A 22,297-nucleotide genomic window follows, 5' to 3' on the forward strand; every position below is an offset into this window, starting at 1 on the left:
AGCAATCCCCAAAATGGCGTCACAGAGGGTCAGACACAACTGAAAGGGCTGAGCTGCACAACAAAAGTGTTTGTAGAATGAATGAGTTGTTTTCTTTTAAGTATAATAGCCAAGTAAACTCCCCAATTAAATGTCCTTCAGCAAAGCTGCGTGCTATTTCACAGCACCAAAATAGAGGTTATGTAATGAGTCGGGTCTATCCAAAAACATTATATTATATAGCCGGACACAACTGAAATGAATGAACAACTCTCAAAGGCCATCACGTTCAACAGTAGAGGGTGTAGCCCACCCAACAGTTATAGATCCTTGAATTAATAAAAGAGCTATCATTATTAAGTGATAATGATGATGATGATGATAAGACAATGTAAATGTGACATCTATAGAGAAACTGAGGTTAATTATGACCACGACAGAGAGCATTTATATAATACTGTAAGGTTTGCAAAGTGGTTTACATGTGTCATCTCATTTGACTAAAACCTCCTGGAAGTCAAAGACTGGATCATCCTTCCATCTTTCTAACCTCAAAACCTGGCATAATGCCTTGGACCCTACGATGCTAAATAATGTTTGTGGAACAGAACCAATTAATTATATAACCTCTATTTTGATACTGTTGAAATAGCATGCAGCTTTGTTGAAGGACATTTAATTGGGGAGTTTACTCTGCTACCATACTTAAAAGAAAACAACTCATTCATTCAACACACACTTTTGTTGTGCTGTCCAGTCCTTTCATTTGTGTCTGTCCCTCCATGACACCATTTTGGGGTTTTCTTGGCAAAGATAATGGAGTAGTTTGCCATTTCCTTCTCCAGCTCATCTTATGGATGAGGAAATGGAGGCAAAGAAGGTAAACTGCCTTGCTCAGGATCACGCAGTTAGTAAGTGTATGTGCCCAGATTTGAACTCACGAAGATGAATGAGTCTTCCTGATTCCAAGCCCAGTGCTCTAGCCACTGTGCCACCATTTTACTGAACTCCTACTAGGTGCAAGCAATAATCCTAGGGGCAGCACAGGCCACAAAACTGTACATGTTACAATCCTTAAGATGCTTGTGGGAGCCAGAAGAGATAAGAAATGTATATTTCTTCCAGATGAGATGCTTCTTGAGAGCAGTGCTGGGAACTAAACCCTCGAGAACACACATATCAAAGGGCAGTTCTGCCCTGAGCTTACCTGATCTTGCAGGGACATCACCGGATTGTTTTTAGTGGTGTTTATATGGAGGACGTGGTATTTATTCTTTGCACACAGGTCATAGGCAATGTTGGTAAACGAAGTGCTTGCCGTTTTAGGGACTCTGTTATAAATGATCACCATGTCTTCCTCCTCATCCAAAGCTGCATCTGGCCGAGGACCATCCATCGTATGCCTCTGCTCAATTTCGCGCACTTCATGTCTCGCAATGGCCCTTTCTGTAATAGGAAACAGACAAAGAATAAGATTGGAGTGTTTGGAAGGAAGCAGAGAACGCTGGGATTTAGTCCAAACTATGAGAGGGAAGACAGCTGCACAGAGGAGGCAGAACAATTAAGCATTCTATCTTCTTTACTGACGTTATCTCGAGTAGAAGGATGTTCTAAGCATGTCCTCTGATGCTGTAACTTTAAAAATCTCATACAAATCACCTAATACAAAAGGCTTTAAATGGAAAAGAGTGAGAAAACTGACCAAATATTAATAAACCAAAGCGGGTACCAGAGCGAGCAGCTGAAGTCTAGCAAGAAATAACAGAAGATACCAAGAAAGCCCAAAGGAAACAAAACCAAGAAAATGGGTAGCAATAAATAATAAAACCCATGGCTTAAAATGCTTATAGACAAATAAACAAAATGTGCACGAGACAAGATAAATCTGAAATCCTAACATAAGGAGGCGAAGCTGATGTCACAAGCTGAGATTGGGTAGAAGACGACCCACAATTCAAATATGGCCTTGAAAAGGTAAACCTTTTCAGAAGAAAGAGGGCAGTTAAAAGGTAGCTGGGATGGTGGTGGTGGTGGTGGTGGTGGTGGTGTGGGAAGACTACAAGAAGGGAATTATGGTAGGAAGCATTTGTGTGGTAATATCAATGAGTCCAACTAGAAAGAAGAAAAAGATAAGTCTGGGAAATGATCATATGTGGTTAAAAGCACGTTACGGCAACCAACGGAAGACTTCAGTTCTCTAGACATTTCTAAAGCAGGACAATAACTTCTTAAACTGGCTTAACAGTGACTTCATCCTAAATTTAGAGGATTCAATCAAGGGAAATTTCTCTTCTGGAGTGATAGGGACTGATATAGGGAATATTTCACTGAAATAAGAGTTGAGAAGACCTGGGTTTGAATCTGCTCCACCCGCCAGATCCTTCCTAGCTGTGTGACCATGGGCAAGTCCTTCAACCTCTCTGTGCTTCATGTTCCTCACGTGTAAAATGATGATGCTTGAACAGATGACTTTTAAGTTCTCTTCCAGTTCTAACTCTAAGAGCCTATGACCCTTGGTGGAAAAAAAAAAAACAACAAATTATCTGCTTCTGATAGAAATAAGGAGAACTTTAGGAAGAAGTAATTGAGTCTTCTTAGAACGTGTGATAGGAAAAGAGAGGAAAGTCTGGACTGGAGCACCCTGCTGTCATCTAAAAATCTTCTTTTCCTGTTTTGCTGTGTGTATGGAGATGCTCATTCTATTTAGTACTTGTTAAGTTCAGAAAAAAAAAAATTTTAAAAGAGGAAAAATGTGAGTAGGCAATGGTGTAATTTAGGTGAATTTGGAATTGGTTGAATGGCCAGATTCAAAGAGTAAACAGCCATTAAAGGTTCGATAACTTGAGATCACAGCATAGCACATTGAGTGCTCAGAAGGAACCTCATGAAACCCAATCGTATTATTTTGTAAGTGACAAAATTAAGGCCCAGCGAAATAAAGTGATAGAATCACGGTATATCACAGATTTAGAGCAGAAATGGGCTTCAAAGACCATACAACTCAACCCTGTCATTCTTTAGGTAAGGAAACTACAGCCCTGAGTGGTTAAGTGATCGATCAAGGTCACAAGAAGTGTTGTGTACCAGAGTACCAGAGTGGGGAATCCGAACCCCAAATTATTGAAATCCAAACTGAATGCTCTGTCCACTCCAGGGGAGAGGCCCAGTTTTCTGAGCTTATCACGTTCTGAATAACATTTTTATGAGGGATTTGATAAGATACATATAGCACCCTTGCATGGCAAAGAGAGTCACATATGGTTCACTACTGGTAAGTAACATCGGCTTTATAGGACATTTACCATGGAGCTTATTAAGTGGTTGGGATATTTCATGATCTTAAAAAGTTGCATAAAAACAGGATATAGTGTTGGCCTAAATAATTTTGCCTCTTTTTTGTAGATATTTTATTGGAGACGAAAAATAAGAAAAGAAAAGGAAACATAAGAAAACTGTTCTGGTTAGTGAAAGGGTAAATCTTACAGACATTAAGACAGGTGTAGCCTGGGGCACAATTTCCCTCCACCCAAACTGAGAACAATTAAAGAGGTGTCAATAGCATTTCTGCATTTTACTTGCAGATACAGTGGTGGGGCCTTTTTCAATTTTCCCTAGCATTCTGAGCACTCACTTACCCAAAGCCCACAGCTTCAGGACCACCTGTGAAGACATGTGCAAATGCCAATTTAACCTTCAAGTGAAGAGAATTGTCAAGTGAAGTGTGCCCAGAAAGCCCTCTCAGGCTCCCACAAGCCACTTCACATGAGCAAACAATTTCTCAAACTTGAAATCGGTGTCTAACACAGAAGGGCAACCGGCCAGCACAGAACACCAGACAACTGCAAAAATGAACCGTGAATTGGGAAAACAAAAATAGATTAATGTTAATGGCAAAGGTGTTTTAGGGTCTGCCATTAACTCTAATTTATTTTGTGGGGGGAGAAAGGCGAGGACAGGCAAAGGCACAGGATATGCAGGGTTGTCATCTGCAGGTTGGAGGAAGGAGCCAAGTCCATGAGATCCTGGATGCACTGGAGAGAGTATGGGAACAAAGATGGCCAAGACAACTGATTAAGATTTAACAGTCCTTCAGTTTGATTACAAATGTAAATGTGCCCTTCAGGTTCTAAGAGAAGAAACCACACCATCACTCTAACCTGGGTTTGGGATGTCAGCAAACAGCTGCTAAGAGTCTACATGACCCAGGCCCCAAGCTATAGAGGGGAAAACAGGAAACAATTCCTTTGCCCAAAGAGCTTACTTTCTATGAGGGGAAGGGGATCCATACAAGGATAAGTATACAACGGGGAGAGAGTAAAAAGGGCGGGAGATCAGTTGAACGCGATTCAACCATCCCTGGTGGGTTGACAGTGCGAAAAACTAGATGGGTTCCCACCAAAGCCTAGAAAGTGTGGCCGGGCTTGGCTGGTTTGTTCCTTCAACCTCTGTCTTCTCATAATTCAAACTGCCGCCTGTCTTCTATATTTTGGCATTTGATTACGAGGGGGATATGATGTTTTCCAATTGTCCCAATTCAATCGAATGCCTAAGTCTTGTCTCCCTAACAGAGTTGTAAGGGGACTGAGTACAGTGCATCTGTCTTCCCCATGGTGCTTAACTGAACAGAAATGCACTAAATCACAGCTAAAGCTGGAGCAGCTGCAGCTAGATGGTACAGGGGATAGGGTACTGCGCCTGGAGTCGGAAGACCTGAGCTCGAACCCAGATACTTGCTAGCTGTGTGACCCTGGACAAGTCACTTAACATCCACCTGACTCTGTTTCCCTCAACTGTAAAATGGGAATAACACCACATTCCTCCCTAGGGTTGTGAGGATCACATGAGATAATGGTAAAGTGCTTAGCACAGGGCAAGGAATATAGTAGGTGCTTAACGAATGCCCTTCCCTTTCTTGGCTGGCAAGGCCTTCCGGGATCATCTCCGCTAAAAAGTTCATTCCACAAATGAGGAATCTAAGGCCCAGACAGATTAAGTGATTGTTCATATCTAGGCCCAGATGAAAGGGCTATGACACCCATCTTCAGTTTAATTTCCTAGAAAAATTCCATCCACCAACTGCTGACCCAGCCTCCTCAATGTCCACTCTGAACAGAAGCAGCTACTGGTCCATGTGAGTAAATATCGTCCAGTGGTTCTGAAATTCAGTCCCTTAACTATAATTCAGGAGATGGATTTCTGAATATTAACTAGCCCGTGGATTTCTGAATATTAACTAGCCTGTGGATTTCTGAATACTAGTCTGTAGATTTCTAAATATTAACTAGCCCATTGACCTGTTACTTCACAAGGCTTCAGTTTCAAATGTACAGTGATCTGTGAATGACTCTTTAAGATAAAACACTGTATTATTATAACCATCTATCTATCTCTTGGGGCTGGTGCCATAATGATTCAATTCACCAAATATGTATTGAGTGCGCCAATGAACAGTAGATATAGAATTTTTTTAAAAAGAAATTTTCCCCCAAACCCCTCCAGTTATTTACAGTGTGAGCTAGTTCTGATGTTACAGCTACATACACTGCTTTTCTACTAAAGGGCCAAGGCAACGCTGGTGACAGCTGACAGACAGGAGCCTCTCCTCCAGCAGCCCAGATGGGCGTGAAATTGCCTTTAAACGATTCATGTAACTCTCAATTGACGATTCAGAATCTAGTCTTGCCCATTTGTCTGAAATGAGGGACTGAAAAAAAATTATGTGGGGTTTCAGAAACAACTAAGCCAATTTAGATTTCAGGGGACAGGTGACTAAAGGTCAACTGCAACTTTAACCATTTTTTTTTTTGTAATTACTTCATCTGCTTGTAAAACTGCACACGCTCTAATAAATATTTTCAAAATGATGATTTAAGAACTATGCATCCAACTCATGGAATAAAAGTATTAAATAGATGTCACAGAACAGGAAGCTCCCATCTTCTCTGTTTACTGAGAACTAATGCGGTTAAAAAAAACCCACACCACCACCCGGTATACAAAATAATATATCTGTTAAAATTGATCATGGTCCTTGGTTTATTACATTCTTTAACGTAACATTTGCTCTATTGGGGAATTTGGATCTTTTCCTTAAATAACAATACTATATGCACTGTTAAAATTCTGGGTAATTATTAAATACTCACTAGTACAGTGCCTTTCTGTTCACTGTCCTTTCACCTACATTAAATAAATTAATGAATTATTATTTTCATCACATAATGAAGAAGTTTGGAAATGTCAGCTTCGGAAAGTTAAGGCTCCTTTTATCACAGACTTGGATAAAAATTTTATTTCATTTCCGCAAAGAAAAAAAAAATACTGAATAATAGACCTTGATTGGTGTAATAGTCTTATTGCCACATCTGTAAACTGTTGAGAGGAGTGGTAAGGACTGACTTCTGTTTCAGTTGAGGCTTCCATATCCTTGGGAGTCATCAGGAACACAACCCCAGGAATGTCAAGGGGTGACTTAAAGGGAAAGAGTAATCAGGGTCTCAGGACTTGGCTTCAAAGCAGTTTCTCCCCTCACTGAGCCCATATTTATTTGTCTATAAAAGAGGGATTTGGTGCAGATGAACTCAAAAACATACCTGCCAGCTTGAAATCTATGATACTACCACCATGTAGCTAGCCCACCAGACTTCATGGTAAACAGAAAAATAAAGACACACACACACATAATTCATTCTTTTTTCCCAGTGACAACATTCTTGAAAAACAGTGAGGGTGTTTTCAACATACGCATGTACTTGGTCAGTATTTGTTGGTTCTAATCCTTCTAATCCAAGTTGTTATGCATTCTTTCACTAGAGTTGCTTTGGAGTTTCTTGAATCTTTGGGGATTATATTAGTCATCAAATTTATTGATAACATCAAAACTGGAACGTAGGCAATCAATTCTTAAAACTTCAAATATTGAAGTTAACTTTTCTACATGTTGAAGCCAAAAACTATAAGCAAAGCATAGTTTGAGTTAGTTCTAAATTATTATTTTTTTTGTTAGCTTTTTTTTTTTTTTTTGCTTTTTGGCAGGAAAATTGGGGTTAAGTGACTTGCCCAAGGTCACACAGCTAGTACAAGTGTCAAGTGTCTGAGGCCGAATTTGAACTCAGGTCCTCCTGACTACAGAGCCAGTGCTCTACTCACTGCGCCACCTAGCTGCCCCTTATTATTATTTTTTAATGTATAGCTTATGAATGTTCAGATGCGCACATACCCTAGCACTTAGAAAAAGCACCAGGGTCCTTGAAGGAGCAAGGATGGCTCTTGCAAGCACCAGTGGGGTAGAAGACAGGCCTGGGGGCTTAGGGACTTTGAACTGAAATACAGTTCAGCCACTCACGATCTTGAAGAAGTAACTTAGCCTCAGAGGGAATTAGTTTGTTCATCTATGAACATTTCTTCTAGCTCTACAAGGCAGCTAGGTGGCGCTATAGTGCATAGTGATAGGCCTGGAATCAGGAAGACTCATCTTCCCGAGGTCAAATTTAGCCTCAGACAATAGCTGTGTGACCCTGGGCAGGTCACTTAACCCTGTTGGCCTCAGTTTCCTCATCTGTAAAATGATCTGGAGATCAATATGGCAAACCTCTCTAGTATCTTTGCCAAGAAAACCCCAAATGGGGTCACCAAGAGTGAGACACAACCGAAAATGACCGGACAACAAAATCTAGCTCCACAGATCTCTACAGATCCCACACCACTGGTTTTCTACGTCCAGTCCTTTATAACAATGGAAACTTAATTCTGCGGCATCTCCCAAGTCTGTGCCATGTCCCAAGACAGACACAAGCTTGCAACATTATATCTCTTCGCTAGCTTCACTGAAGCTATTTTACGCCTAAGAATTGATGATGTTTCATAAGGATATCAAGATTACCACAGCCTTTGAAAAGAAAGACATAAAATTCTTATCTCTACACAGAATAAAGTAAAATAAACAGAGGTATAAAGGAGTAAGTCATTCAATATCAGTGGATGTTAATAGGCATGTTAGCTGTTCACTATAAAATGCAGATTGGGGGGGGGGGGAATGATGATAGATGGTAGAGTGGGAGGCACGACCTATCTGGGAGCCTCAAATTCATGATGTGACTGCACTGCAGATGGTGTCAACACTTTCCATCCTACCCACAAGGTGAGGGTTCATCATATTCTGCTCGTGTTTGATAAGGGATTGAAACGCTACCATTATGAGAAGTTCTATACAAAAGGAAATTATTCGTATTGCTCTTCAATGTACAGTGGTTCTAACTTAAAGGACAGCCTAGGGATGGAGGGAATTTTAATATCACACTGCTTTCAATGATGGATGCAAGTTCATTATTAATTTATTCAACTGAACAGTTCAACAAGTACTTATTAACTGCCTACTATGAGCGATACACTGTGCTAGATCTAGATGCTGGTGATAATGTCCAATGGAAAAATATTATCTCAAGGTGCTTCCATGCTGTCAAGCATGGGATTTATGGAATGGGAAAAGTAGAAAAGTGCTAATTAGGAGGATAAAGGAAACAAACGGCTCTGCACAGATAGCAACACCTAAGCATGTGACATGAAGGAAGCTAAGGATTTAAAAATCGGAGGTGAGAAGGTAGGGCAGCCAGGAGTGGAGAGGCAGCCTGTGTGTAAAGGCACAGAGACGAGAGTCAACAAGCATTTGTTTTCACCTATAATGTGCCAGGCACCATGTCTAGTGTTGGGAACACAAATACAAGCAGAGAGAATGACAGTTCCTGTCTTCAAGCAACCTACCTTCCAAAGGGGAAAGATAACTCATAAAAAGAACCTGAAGAAGCAGGTGGATAAAATAAAGGTAGCCAGCATGGTAGCTTGGCAAGGGAAGTCTAGGATGCAGCCTGAGGAGGAATGAAGATATGGCTTGCCTAAGCACCTTCATCTTTAAACAGAGGTTCTGAGAGGAACCATCTAACCCAAAGAAGAGGCTACAGGGAATTCCGGGGCTAAAGTGACCTTCCTGAAAGATCCAGGAGGGGGATAAAAAGGAGGACAGTTTGGCCCAAACACAGCATCTGTGAAGGGGAATAATGTGAAATAAATCTGGACAGGCGGGCTCGAGAAAGACTGCAACTGGTTTTCTTTGCCAAGCTATTTTAGAGGCCATGAGGACCCAATGGAGGTTGAAGAGGAGAGTAAGCTGGTTGGACCTGTGAGTTAAGAAAACCATTTTGTGGAGGATGGCTTAGGAAGGGAAGTGGGAGGGACTGGAAGCAGAAGGTAAATGAGGATGCGGCACTAGTTTGAATAAGAGGAGAAAGCTGGGCCATCGCCAGTCATCTTGATTCATCATGCCACTGGACTCTGATGACCCTGCACAGCCCTGCCTCACTTAAATCCAATTCACTCGAGAGTCAAGACGGCACCCTCATGACATCACTGGTCCTCTTTGAGAAGGACAAACACCAAGAGCAGAGATGAGTGGTGCCTTTGTGAGGAGAAGGAGGTCCGGCTATTCATTCAGACTTGGCTGTCAGGGTGAGAGAGAGGCAGGGACTGAGGATCATACCAAGGAGGTCGTGAATCTGGGTTGCTAGAAGAATAGTGGCCCCCTCAACAGGAATGGAGGAAATGTGTCATATGGAGAATAAAGTGGGGACATGGGTTAGGAAGAGATGAGTCTGGATTCTGTCTCTGACACCAACTAGCTGTGTGACTATGGCTGAGTTATTTATCATACCTCTGAACCTCAACATCCCCATCTGTAAGATGGGGATAAAGACCTGTCACACCTCCAGGCAGCTGGGTGGCACAGTGAATGAGCTGGACCCAGAGTTAGTTAGGAAGGCCTGAATTCAAATCCAGCCTCAGATGTTTCCTAGTTGTGTGACTCTGGCAAGTCCTTTACCTTCTATCTATTTCATCATGTGTAGAATGGGGATAATAGCACTTCACTCCCAGGGATGTTTTGAGGCTCCAAAGAGATGATGTTTGTAAAGTGCTTTGCAACCTTAAAGTATTATATAAATGTTCACTGGCTATCATCATCATCATCATCACCATCATCATCATCATCATCACCATCACCATCATCATCATCATCACCATCATCACCATCATCATCACCATCATCACCATCATCATCATCATCATCACCATCACCATCATCATCACCATCACCACCATCACCATCATCATCACCATCACCATCATCATCACCATCATCACCATCACCATCACCATCACCATCATCACCACCATCACCATCATCACCATCCTCATCATCCTTACCATCATCATCACCACCATCATCACCACCACCATCATCATCATCATCATCATCACCAACCATGACAGCTAGGTCCCAACTAGTCTGAATAACAAATTCCCTGCAGTGGCTGCGCTGATTCACATTCACGCTATCTGAAGCTACAATGATGTAAACTACAGGCATAGGTTCTGGCCCAATGGAAACATGCAGTGTCAATATGACCCGTGAAACCACTTCAGGGGATTCATCATTCCAACTAATCCTGACCTAGGTGCGGTCACAAGGTTATAATCAGGCTCAAATGGGATAATGCATTTTTTTAAAAATTCTTTGTAAACTCTCAAAGTGCTAGCTACACAGGAGCTGTCATTATTTGTAGGAAGTTGGGAGAGGGTTAGCTTAGGGGTGAAGTGAGTTCTGTTTTGGACACGCTGACTTTGAGATGCCTATCTCTGGTGGAGATACTCAGCAGGCAGTTGGTGATGTGGTGGTGATTAAAGTTTGAGATATACACCAACACATTTGGGAGTCATCTTCCTGGTTTGAATCTTTAGTCTACAGAAATGACAAAAATTTAGAACTAACCTGTAGGATATTTTATTTCACAAGGGTTACTGAGAATGTGAAAAATTAACTTTGGAGAGTGAAAACGAGAGGGCAGCTAGGTGACTCAGTGAGTAGAGCACCTCCCTGGAGTCAGGAGGACCTGAGTTCAAATCCAGCTTCAGACACTTGACACATGTACTAGCTGTGTGACCTTGAGCAAGTCACTTAACCTCAACTGCCCTGCCAGAAACAAAACAAACAAAAAAAGAGTGCAAACGCCCAAAGACGTTCAAAGGCCACATTTTTATTGATTAGACTTTTATACTCACTTCAACAAAAATAATGCAAAGTCAATTAAATTCAAAGCCCCTGAATTGCTTTAGTCCCCAAAGAGACAGGAAGGCAAGAATCAGTTCTGTAAGTACAGCTACCTGATAACCTGAACCCTAGTAAACTACTGGCTACTAGTGAAGAGGTAAGTATTTAACAGGAGTTACCCCAAATTCAGAAACCGTATAATAACCTACATGGGATCTAAATCTACCTGTTCCCATTTTTACCTCCCTCCCCATTGCTTGTACACTTAGTTGTACAAACAACTTTTGGTACATACACATACTTCATTTGAAGTTGAGTACACCTTAATCAACATCTATTTATTAATTGTCTACTGTGTGCTAAGCACCAGGATGCAAATATAAATGTGAAATAAGTCTCTGCCTTTAATGGGCTCACATTGTACATGACAGAAAATAAAGAATTTAATATACATGACAGCATATGAGGAATCCACTAGTGATTTGAATCATGCAAAGTAAAAGATGAATCAAATTTATTTTTTAACTTTGTCTTACTGATGGAGTATGGGCCCAAGCCCAGACCTTTGCCCCTTACCCCAAAAGAATTTGGGTCCCATTTGTCTAGGGGCCCTGGAAAACCCCACCTCAAACTCTCCTTGAATTTCCCCACTTGATCTGGAGTTCACCTGGGGCTATAAGCCTTTCCTTATGCCCAATTCTTGGCTATCCTTAACCTAGCCTAACTCTCCACAGTCTGTTATCTTGGCTACTTCCACCCTTGATCCTACCAAAACCTCATTCTCTTGGTTCCTGGCTTCAGATCTCTAGTCACCCCAGCCTACTGGACACTCCCATCAAGATCTTCCCTAGACCCCTTTTCCTCACACAGAGTGCTTGGCCGATTCTAGATCCCTCCCACAGTCTTTCTGTATATAGATCCATCTTGTTTCCACGAAGGTGCTCAGATTCAATCTGGCCCACTTGCATCAATGATACAAATGCTCAGATTCCTTAAGAGTCTGGCCAATATGGCGGATTGTTAATAAACTTTGTTTCTCTTTGGCTGAAAGCTTGGGTCGAATTTATTTGGGCAGGACCTGCCTGTCACTATTTTGAGGTCCCAGCATCCCTAAGCCTCAACATTACTGGTGAAATGTTTGGAAATACAGTTTAAAACTGTTACCTGCTAGGAAAATGATTATAACCATGCTGTAGCAATCCCATATGCACTAATATATTTTTTTAATGTCTCTGAGATATCTACAACGAAAGAATACAAGTTATATTTTACTTGCTATCAAACAGGTGATGCTTTTTTGTTGATAAGTATTTTAAAATATGAAGTTCTTAAATAAGATACACTTTCAAGGTTTGATCAATCTTAACAGCCCTCTGGTATCCTCTAAGATATTCAGTCTTTATTTCCTTGAGTAAGGTAGAGTGAACAGGCTAATAGCTAAATATAGTGTTTCGGGGAATACAAAAGCCCAAGTAGGAATATCCATTCTTCTACTGAATGAGAGTATTTAAAATTTTAGGTATGCAATTGATGGAAATATTTCAGGTATGATGTCATGCAACATAACCTGAGGAAAAACAACTCAACCCGAACCTTGAAGGAGCTTATATTCTTGTAGAAGGGAGGAGACATGTCTAGTTAAAACAGACATTTGAATATATGCATAAATGGTAGCCTGGTATGAGAGATTCCAGAAGATGGGAGGGATTCAAGGCAGGAGAACTATGGAGAACGTGAGCCCTGAGCTTTGCCTTCAAGGAAGGAAAGAATGTCAGCAGAATTTCACCCTCCTCTTCCTGCTCTCCTCCCCTCCCCTCCCCTCCCTTCTCCAGAACTCATTATCCTGTCCCAAACCCATCCCCCTTCTGAACTCGCTTATCTCTGTCCAGGGCAGCAACATCCCCCAGTCACTACTACTCATAAACCTATGCCCTTGATCCAAACTCTCCTACATCCGCTCACCATTTCCAGTCGGTTGCCAAGGATTGCCATTTCTACTGTCATAGTATGTCTGATATTAGCCCTCTTTTCTTCTCTGACATTAGCGCCACCTGGTATGGCCCTTCATCCCCTCATACCTGGACTGCTGCAGTAGCCCTCTGCTAGGTCTCCCTGACTCTAGTCCATTCACCACTCAGGTCTCAAACTGATCTTCCTAAAGTACAGATCTGATGATTTCACCCCATCCTCTGCCCCCACTTCAATAACCTCCAGTGGCTCCCTATAACCTCCTGGACCAAAGCCCTTTATAACCTGGTCCCTTCCTACCTTTCCAATCTTCTTAAACCGTTCTCACCCCCCACATACTCTGTGTTCCAGTAACACTGGCTTCCTTGCTATTTCTCACAAGATGTTCTACTTCCCCACTCGGGAATTTTCACTGGCTGTCCCCATGTCTGGAATTCTCTCCCTCCTCATCTTCCTCTCTGGCTTCCTTCAAGTCCCGGCTAAAACCCACCTCCTACAAGAAGACTTTCTGTATCCCCTTTCCTTCTGCTGATTATGTCAAATGTATCCTGTCTATACCTTGGTTGGACATAATGGCTCATGTCATTTCCTTCATTAGACTGTGAACTCCCTCAAAGGGGGGGTCAATTTTTACCTGTCTTTGTATCCCCAATGCTCAGCTCAGTGCCTGGCACATAGTAGGAACCTAATAGATGCTGGCTGACTCGAGTTTGTGGTGTCAGTGGGATGTTCACGTGATGGGAGGCTGATGGAAATATAGAACTGGAACATGGGGGGAAAGTTGGAAGTGGAGATAGAGGTTTGAAAGTTAGTCACATATAGGTGAAAATGGGCAAGGCTACTGAAAGAGCTTGTACCAGGAACGAAGAGAGGACAGCCCCGGATGGTGGGCAACACTTAGGGGATGGGAAAATGATGACCTACGGAAAGAGATCAAGAGGAAGACTACTGAGACTGTGCAACATTTTACCAAAAACAGAGTCACACTGCCAAAGTTTATCTACTAATTCCACTACTCAATGACTTAAATCTATTAAAATATTTTTTCTTCATTCCCATCTTTAGCTCTTAGGAGTTACTGTCTTCCCTAAAATTCCTTTCCCTTCACAATAAAAGAGGTCAATTGATTTCTTCCCATTTGTTTCTACTGTAAGGATCTTTGGACCACTATTTCTAGGTGGTTTCTGTGTTCCCTTTTCTACCAAAGACATTTATATTCTCCAGTGATCTTTTTATACCTAAAGGTTCATTGCCCTTTCTAAGTTTGTTTTACATTTCTATCTGCCTACGGCCAACTTGGACGATCCAAATTTGCTTCAAACTCAACATATCCAAGTCTCTCCTAAAAGATGGTTCTCCTCCTCATTCCCTGCTGTTTCTCTGACTGGCACCACCATTAGCTTAGCCCTGCAACATGATCACATCTAGCTAGTTGTACCTGGCACAAAGCAGGCTCTTACAAGATGTCCTATATTCAGGATCCAAGCCTCCTCTCTGACACATGTGATCATGCACAAATTATTTCACCTCTGAATTCTGGGCAGCTTTCTAAGACAATTAAGTTATACTTAAATTGTCGGTCTGCATTTATAAAGGGAGTTTCCACATGAGAATATATCCTATACCCATTAAATTATAGGTTTTAAGACTCCAGCCCAGTGCTCCATCCACGATGTCATCTAGCTGCCATATAGCAATGCTTTTCCATAGCAATATATACATCTTCATTTATGTATAGCCTAACATAATGCCTAGCACATAGTAGACACTTAATAAATGTTTACGGATCGGCTGATTTGTGAAATAAAGCCAAAATCAAGCATTTGTCAAAATCTTCAGTCCCAAATGACCTTCTTTAAGAGGGCTGGTACAGCTACATGTCAAATACAAGATGCAACTCCTATTTGATACAAGCAAATACAAACATGTATGTGAAATAACCAAAAAGTCCTAGGCAAATTTCTGCGTCAAACAGAAGAACAAACATCTAAGAGGGTTCCACAATAAAAGAAACATACCCACACACAACACAAAACAGTAGCATAGGGTGATGCATTTTCAAATTAATCTAGAAACATAATATATTTGTGAATTATTTAACCAGCATAATCACTGTATTTGGTTCAAGAGTATTCAAAACAACCTTAATTAGTCATCTCAAGAGAAGTGTTCGATCTCACCATGTAACTTTGAGCCACTACTAATCCTGGGAGACAAAACAGCCTTCTGCAGTCTGGTCTTTGGGAGATTATTTGTAAACTCAAAATAATGATCAGAGGGGGAAAATGAACATTTTGAAGATTTGCCTAAGTCCATATTTTTCCATTTCAGAGTTATCACTGAGAATGGACTGCTATTAAATCTAATGAAATGAAGCTGTAGATGGTATTTTTCATGTATTAAGTATCACATCAGGAGGTCCTGTTCTTTCCTGATACTGTTTTTTTCATGTTGTGACACATTAAGTGTGAGAAGAAGGTCAAGCTAATGGGACTGTTTTCTGTGTGGAGAAAGTTGTCATAGTGTTCCCAAGTACAAATGTACTTTTAAAGTAAGCCAGCAAAATCTAATTTCAAAAGAAGGAAAGAAAGGGCAATCAATACAGCTCATTCTTCACTTCATTTAGGTTAACAACACTGGATTCAAGCTTTATGCATATTTGGAGCAAACAAAGTCTTTCCTGTATGGGCACCAATCTTTTTTGTTGTTGTTTGTTTTAGGAGGCAATCAGGATTAAGTGACTTGCCCACGGTCACTTAGCTAGTAAAAGTCTGAGGCTGGATTTGAACTCAGGTCTTCTTAACTCCAGGGCTGGTGCTCTATCCACTGCACCACCTAGCTATGGGCACCAAACTTGAAAAAAAAATAAATTGGGTAAAGAAATTATCTGACATAGCTACTTTATACAATATACTCCCTAAACATACAGTATTAAAATATGTTTCCAATAATAATCTTCCCAACAAGCATAATGGAAATACACAAGCTCCTCCCCACTTGATACATTTGTGCTGTGATACTCTGTTAAAGAGCTATAAAACACAAGCCCTCTTCTCCTTCGGGAAATTAATTTGCTATGGAAAAACATGACCTACTTGTTTTGGTATGCTTGATAGGCAATACTAGAAACAGCTAAGGGCTGCACGAAGACCCATGAGAAAAGTAGGGAGAGGAAAAGTCTTTTTCAGACTCTGAAGACCTGAGCAATAGTGGTTGAGATGTCTTTGCTATGTCCTTTGGCATTCACAATTGGGATTTCCCACTGATGGAAAGAGGAGAGTACCGATCGTGCACCTGCTATAATTGTTGATGGAACAGTTGAAATAAAAAACAAAGAAAAGTATTCTAGAGGTTAGACAGAATGAGTAGCATTTTATCTCTACAGGTATATTCTGTTTAAGGGAATGTTAACTGATACAAATGAAAATATAAGAGCCAGTTGGCCATATGTTTCTCAATCCCTGATTTATGGGAAGTAACAGTGGAGTTCATATCACGACCACATCGGTTCTGCAATTGATCTTCCTCACTGTAACAGTATGTGATAGGAGGGGACTGTAGGTGATTAAGGATTGGAGCTGGTGGTGGCGGTGACTGAAGAAGAAAAGAGTAGTGCAAGGGAAAGTTACTGACTGTTTCTTCTTGGTCAATGCTACTACTCCCAGAGCAGTCGCAATGTCCATAGTTCCTCTTCTCCACACATTATCATCTATGTAGGAAGGGTGCATCCATTTTGTTTTCCGACTAATGAAAATAGGAGATATTTTCTGGTGGTAAGGAATTTGAGAATGGGAATCAATCAGAAATGAGATATAAGAGAAGGAATTTCACTGTACGGCAGATATGGCTAAACCATAAACCTCCCATGCTTCATTTTCCTCACTTGTAAAACAAGATTTTGGAATTTTTAAGGTTCATTCAAACTTCAAAATTTCATGATTTTATGATTAAGATATCTTGTTTTGGATTTTTAGACACTTTCTCTGCAACATTTACATAGTCTTCCTGACTTTGATTACCTAACTTTCAGTTAATTTGATTGAAATTCTTCGGTCTTTAGTATTTAGCTTTGACAATTTTTCACTGATGACAGGAAGGTCTTACACTCATACTGGTCAGTGATTTGGCCATCTATATGCCTATTTCTTTTAACAAGATGGTTGCCCAAACTAAAATGAGGTGTACTGACTCTCATGATTCATCATCAAATCTTATAAGTGAACTAAATGTATTTTCTGATAGGGGTGATGATTTTAGGCTGACCCATTCATCCAATATTTCACTTTTTATCCACAGTGGCCAATGCTACCTTATTTCCAACTGGATTTATAATTCCCAATCCCTGATTTATGGAAGGAAATGTCAGAGCTCATACCATAATCACAATGAGTTCTGCAATTCTTCAACCTCCCTCAACATAGGAATATGTGACAGGAGGGGTCTGTAGGTGATAAAAGATTGGGAGCTGGCATTGCTTTTGACTGAAAAAGAGAAATAGAACTCTTAAATTTGACCCATAAAGTCCTCTATAATTAGACCCCAGCCCACCTTTCCAAGTTTGTTTCACAGAACTCCTCTTCACACACTCTAGATTTCAATAAAACTGGACTGTGGTGGTTTCCTGAATTAGACATGCAATTTCCCTCCTCTGTGGATTTGCACACATCACCCCCCAATCCTGGAACAAATTCTCTATTCACTTTTACCTCTCAAAATGCTTCTTTGCCTTCAAAGTTCAGCCTCCATGAAGCCTTTCCTGGTCCCTCCAACTGAACATACCCTATCCAATATAAGACCGTCCAAGAGCACTCTGTCTAGGTCACTCTTCCATAATTATCTGGCATTTTTTCTTCTCCTTCTTTGAACACAAGCTCCTTGACATCAGGCACTATGCAACTTCTTTTTTGTATCCTCAGCATTAAGAATAGTGCCTTACACATAGTAGGGTTTTATTTGCTGAGTTGAATAGAACAATCCACATTAAGAGAGATAGCTGACAGGAAGCTATGGACATGGTACGTGTACAGGGAACACAGATAAGTGAACTGGTCTTTCAGGGGATGATGCCCGTGATGGCAGTCTGATCTTATGAGAACGAAGGATTTGCTAAAACTGGACTAAAAACACAACAGCAAAATGGGAGGTACAGCCATGCCTACTAGCTTCCATGAGTAGAAGAGTTTTGTAATATAGCAATCCTGTATACACTAGCTTTAATAAAGGCATCAAAAGCTGAGATTCTGTTTTTATACAGCGTACCTGTACTTAGAAAGTGGGCGGACAGAAACGAAAGGCATCTTACACATTACTTTTCTTTGTTTAAATATCACAACTGCATATGTAGATGATCTCTGCTATTAGATGCAATGCCAGGCATACCTTTGTCCTTTTAGGAACCTGTGCAAATGGTGATGTGGACATGTGAAGGAGTGGAGATGGAAAGCCCAGGTCTTTATCAAGCAATGTTAAACGGAGAAACTGGCTAATGTGAAGGAGAGCAAAGTCAGGTCTGTGTGTACTACCATGTTCTGGGCTAGAGGGGGGCCTCCAAGAGAGTCATTTCATAATGCAATATTACAAACACATCTCATGCAGTACATGGGAATGGTGGAAAATATTCAAATTGGCATCTCTGAAGCATGGTTTGTTGAATAACAATAAAGCTAACTGGCTCCTAACCCAACCCAGCAAGTGTCATTGGCTCTCGCATCCCAGCCTGACATTTTTCACCCCTGGGGCAGGCCTAAAAACCATTAACTGAGAAAAGGAGGGCACACAGAGTCATCTAGAGGATACAACCAAGCTACGGCACAAAAAGAACAAACAGGAGGCTGCAACTTTTGCCAGAAGAGAGAGAGGGATAAACATGCTAGGATTTCATTAAAGTGAAAAATAACAGCAGGGATGGAGCAGTGAAGGAAACTGTCAAGTTATAATGTCCCCTAGAACATGACAGATGATAAAAAAAAATCTGAGAAATTAAGAAAGCAGTCTGCAATGAACACTCTACTAGAGGAAAAAAAAAGTCAAGATTTCTATAACATTAACAACAAAAAATTAGCATGTAATTTTTCCAGGAAAGGAATGAGGTGTACAACCCAAGTGGAGGTGCCAGACCAATGATTTGTAATGGTGAAGCACCAGCATTTTAAAATAATTTAACCATTTCTAATAGAGAGCTTTCTAAAAGTCTAACGCATCACATCCTAGTTGGTCCAGATGGGAGGCAGGGCCCATGATGGGATGCCAGTATCTCCTACTGGCCTGGGTGTTACCTCAGGCTTAAGACAACAGGCTCGATCTGTTTTTATATATTTTATCTACTTGGTCTTATGTGGTCCCACTTTGCTCTGAAGTGCCAATATCAGTTGATATCGGGATGAATGGCAGCCTCAGCAGTATAAAACCAAAGGCATGGCCAAGGGCTGGCCACATAAACAAAACAGAGCAACAGTGGGAAAGAACCAGCTACAAGAGTATAGTCGGGTGCCTCACTTATTGACTATACCCAGTGACCACACCCTGCACAGCTGTCTACTGCCCTGGAAGCTCACATATCATACCTTCCTATGGTAAAAAGAAGATAGGGGACAGAACGTTTTCTTGATGATTTAGGACTATAAACCTCATGACATCACATCACACTAATATTTCCAGTACCTAATGAACTATCTAGCCTTCCTCCTCCCCTTCTCCCTCTATACCAGGGTTAATCAGTTTTTGTGAGCCATGGACCCTTGGATCCCTCTGGCAGAGGGTAAAGTCAACAGATCCTTTCTCAGATTAAGGTTTTTAAATGCAGAAAATGAAAGACATAGGATTACAAAGGAAAACAATTATAGAGAAATAAAGATAGGACTTTTTTCCTGTCCAAGCCCAAGTTTTTTCTCTTTCATGTGACCATAGAACTTTTTCCAAGTTCTATTGTTTTTACACTACAGTCACTGGACTTCACTCTTCTGTCCCTGATTTTATATGGAAACACACTCCTTTGGTTCACCTGACTGACTGTGCCTTCTCAGGCCCCTTTTGCAGAATCATCATTCACCTCCTGTTCCTTATCTGTGGGTACATCACAGGGCTCCTTCCTAGGCCCTCTTCTCTGCTGTCTACTGCCCGGTTTCTGCAGCACTTAATGTTTAAAACGTGACAGCATTCAGATTTCTGTTTCGTGCATGACATCTTTGACTAATATCTCATCATGGTCATTCACACCACTTTGATGAGCAAGGAGTCAGCAAACATGATCGTTCCAGCAAAAATAAGAACCATTAGACCTTATCATCTGCCCTGCTGAAACATCCTTTAGGCCAGAGGGGTCAGACTCAGCTGCATGTGTCCTCACAGTTCAACTTCCAGTGTCAGAATGAGATTAAAATTGGGAAATGTTTAACAAAATAAATATATAATAAAACTTAGATAATGTTAATTTGTGGTTTTCTAAGTCAGTATGGAACATGACACCAAACACTGGTGTCAAACTCAAACAGAAATGGGGCTATTAATTCTTCTGTCCTGGATACCTGCAGGTCTCACACAGACTTAGCTTTAAAATGTGATACTACCTATGCTTTGTTGTATTTTTATTCATTTTGTTAAACATTTCCCAGTTACCTTTTAATCTGGGGGGACCCACTCCAGAGTCAGTGTTTTTGACATCTCTGCTCTCAACTCCCACTGCTGTGCCTTCCAGACCACCTGCCCCTCCCATCTTCCCTGCTGCTGTGTTGTGAGGATTACTAGGGCTTTCCCATCAGCCCTGCAGATGAACCTTCCTGTATTTTGTTGTCTCCTCCAACTAGAATTTGTTTGTATCCCCAGAGTTTAGCTCAATAATTAATACCTAATACTTTTAATGAATGTTTTCTCGTTCATTCATTCCTAAAACCATTCTTGACACAAATGACTATTTTAGTGTTTCGTCTTATATAGTTCTGAGCAGGTATAGGTACAATTGATGATCCACAAGATTTTTTTTTTTGCCCTAAGAATGAGAATCACTAATTGTGGACACTTAAAATTAATCAAGATATATCTGCCAAAACTCTACCCATTAAGAAAAATAGAGGACAACTCACCGTAGACCTGATAGACTGATATTTTTGACTTCAATACCTTAGATAATTTACTGTGAAAATTATTTACCTAAAAATTATTGTGAGGAATCATGAGTCATTTGGCACAAAGACCAAGCTTCTTGCCAGGATGGTGGTGCTGAAAATAGTAGAAGCACTGCTTAAAGTATTATTGTTCTTGACAAACTTGGGAGTTCATTGTGCAAAGCAAAATCAAGTGCTTTGGGTGCCTAAGTAGAACCTGCCCAGGGCATCTCAGGCTCACCCTGAATAGAGTCTAATACTACTTTCAAGGACATTCGGGCCACTCCCCATTTCCTGCCAGCACAATTCTTCACCACCTATTGCTTTTCGGGTGTAACCAATGGGATCCAATCAAATTAGCCCTATGTATTTCAAGTATGCAATGGAAACAACAAAAAGAGGCCTCTCCAGAGCTAGAGGATCCTCCTTTCAGCTTCCCCATCTCTCAAATGTGAACACAGGAGCATTTTCTACTGTTGTTTTTTAAAGCGGGTCCTAATCTGGTGGAGGGTGTGGGCTTGCTCTAGCTCCAAATGGAGAGGGACAAATGAAGGCAGGCAAAGAGCTAGATACAGGCAAGGAAGCTGTTTGTAGAAGGGCACTATTATTCCCAGATGGCCAGAATAAACCAGATGCTCATCCTGAGAATTCGTGGGAGTTACTCCAGCACAAAGCCAGTTTAAAACTTTTAATTACAGCAATCTTCCATGTCTGCCTAAGGCAGGCCTCTGGAGACCTAGAAATATCATTTATCACTCTTTTTTTTCCCCTCTAAAAATCAGAATCAAAATAAAAGAAAGGGGTAATGAAAATCAACTTCTGGTAAAAACAGAAAGTGAAAATAAGATCCTAAACCAGAGATGATGGATATTCCTATAGCTTTTGATGTTGTTAACTTGAGCTGGGACTAGGTTCTATATCAGGGGTTCTTAAATTTTCTTCATGTCATGGGCCTGCTGGCAATCTAGGGGAATCTACAAGCATTTTCTCAGAAAGTTGTGGTGACATGCATAAAATAACCTCAGATTACACTGGAATCAAATTATATTGAAACATAGTTAATAAAATATTTATAAGAGAAAGTTCATGTAACATGACTTTAAAAATAATGATCTGTGATAATTTAGAAAATTTTTCTTTGAACCTCATGTAC

General features: G+C 40.8%; 1 protein-coding gene across 1 annotated transcript in view; it reads right to left on the reverse strand.

Annotated features, from left to right (window-relative positions):
- Positions 1 to 22,297, reverse strand: part of HS2ST1 (heparan sulfate 2-O-sulfotransferase 1) — a 226,120-nt gene that overhangs the window by 45,520 nt on the left and 158,303 nt on the right. Inside the window, exon 2 of the mRNA XM_036753980.1 lies at positions 1,187 to 1,425. Coding sequence (XP_036609875.1) covers positions 1,187 to 1,425 — 239 coding nt within the window. The remainder of the gene's footprint in view (positions 1 to 1,186; positions 1,426 to 22,297) is intronic.

The sequence above is a fragment of the Trichosurus vulpecula genome, chromosome 4 (assembly GCF_011100635.1).
Source record: "Trichosurus vulpecula isolate mTriVul1 chromosome 4, mTriVul1.pri, whole genome shotgun sequence".
Taxonomy (NCBI): domain Eukaryota; kingdom Metazoa; phylum Chordata; class Mammalia; order Diprotodontia; family Phalangeridae; genus Trichosurus; species Trichosurus vulpecula.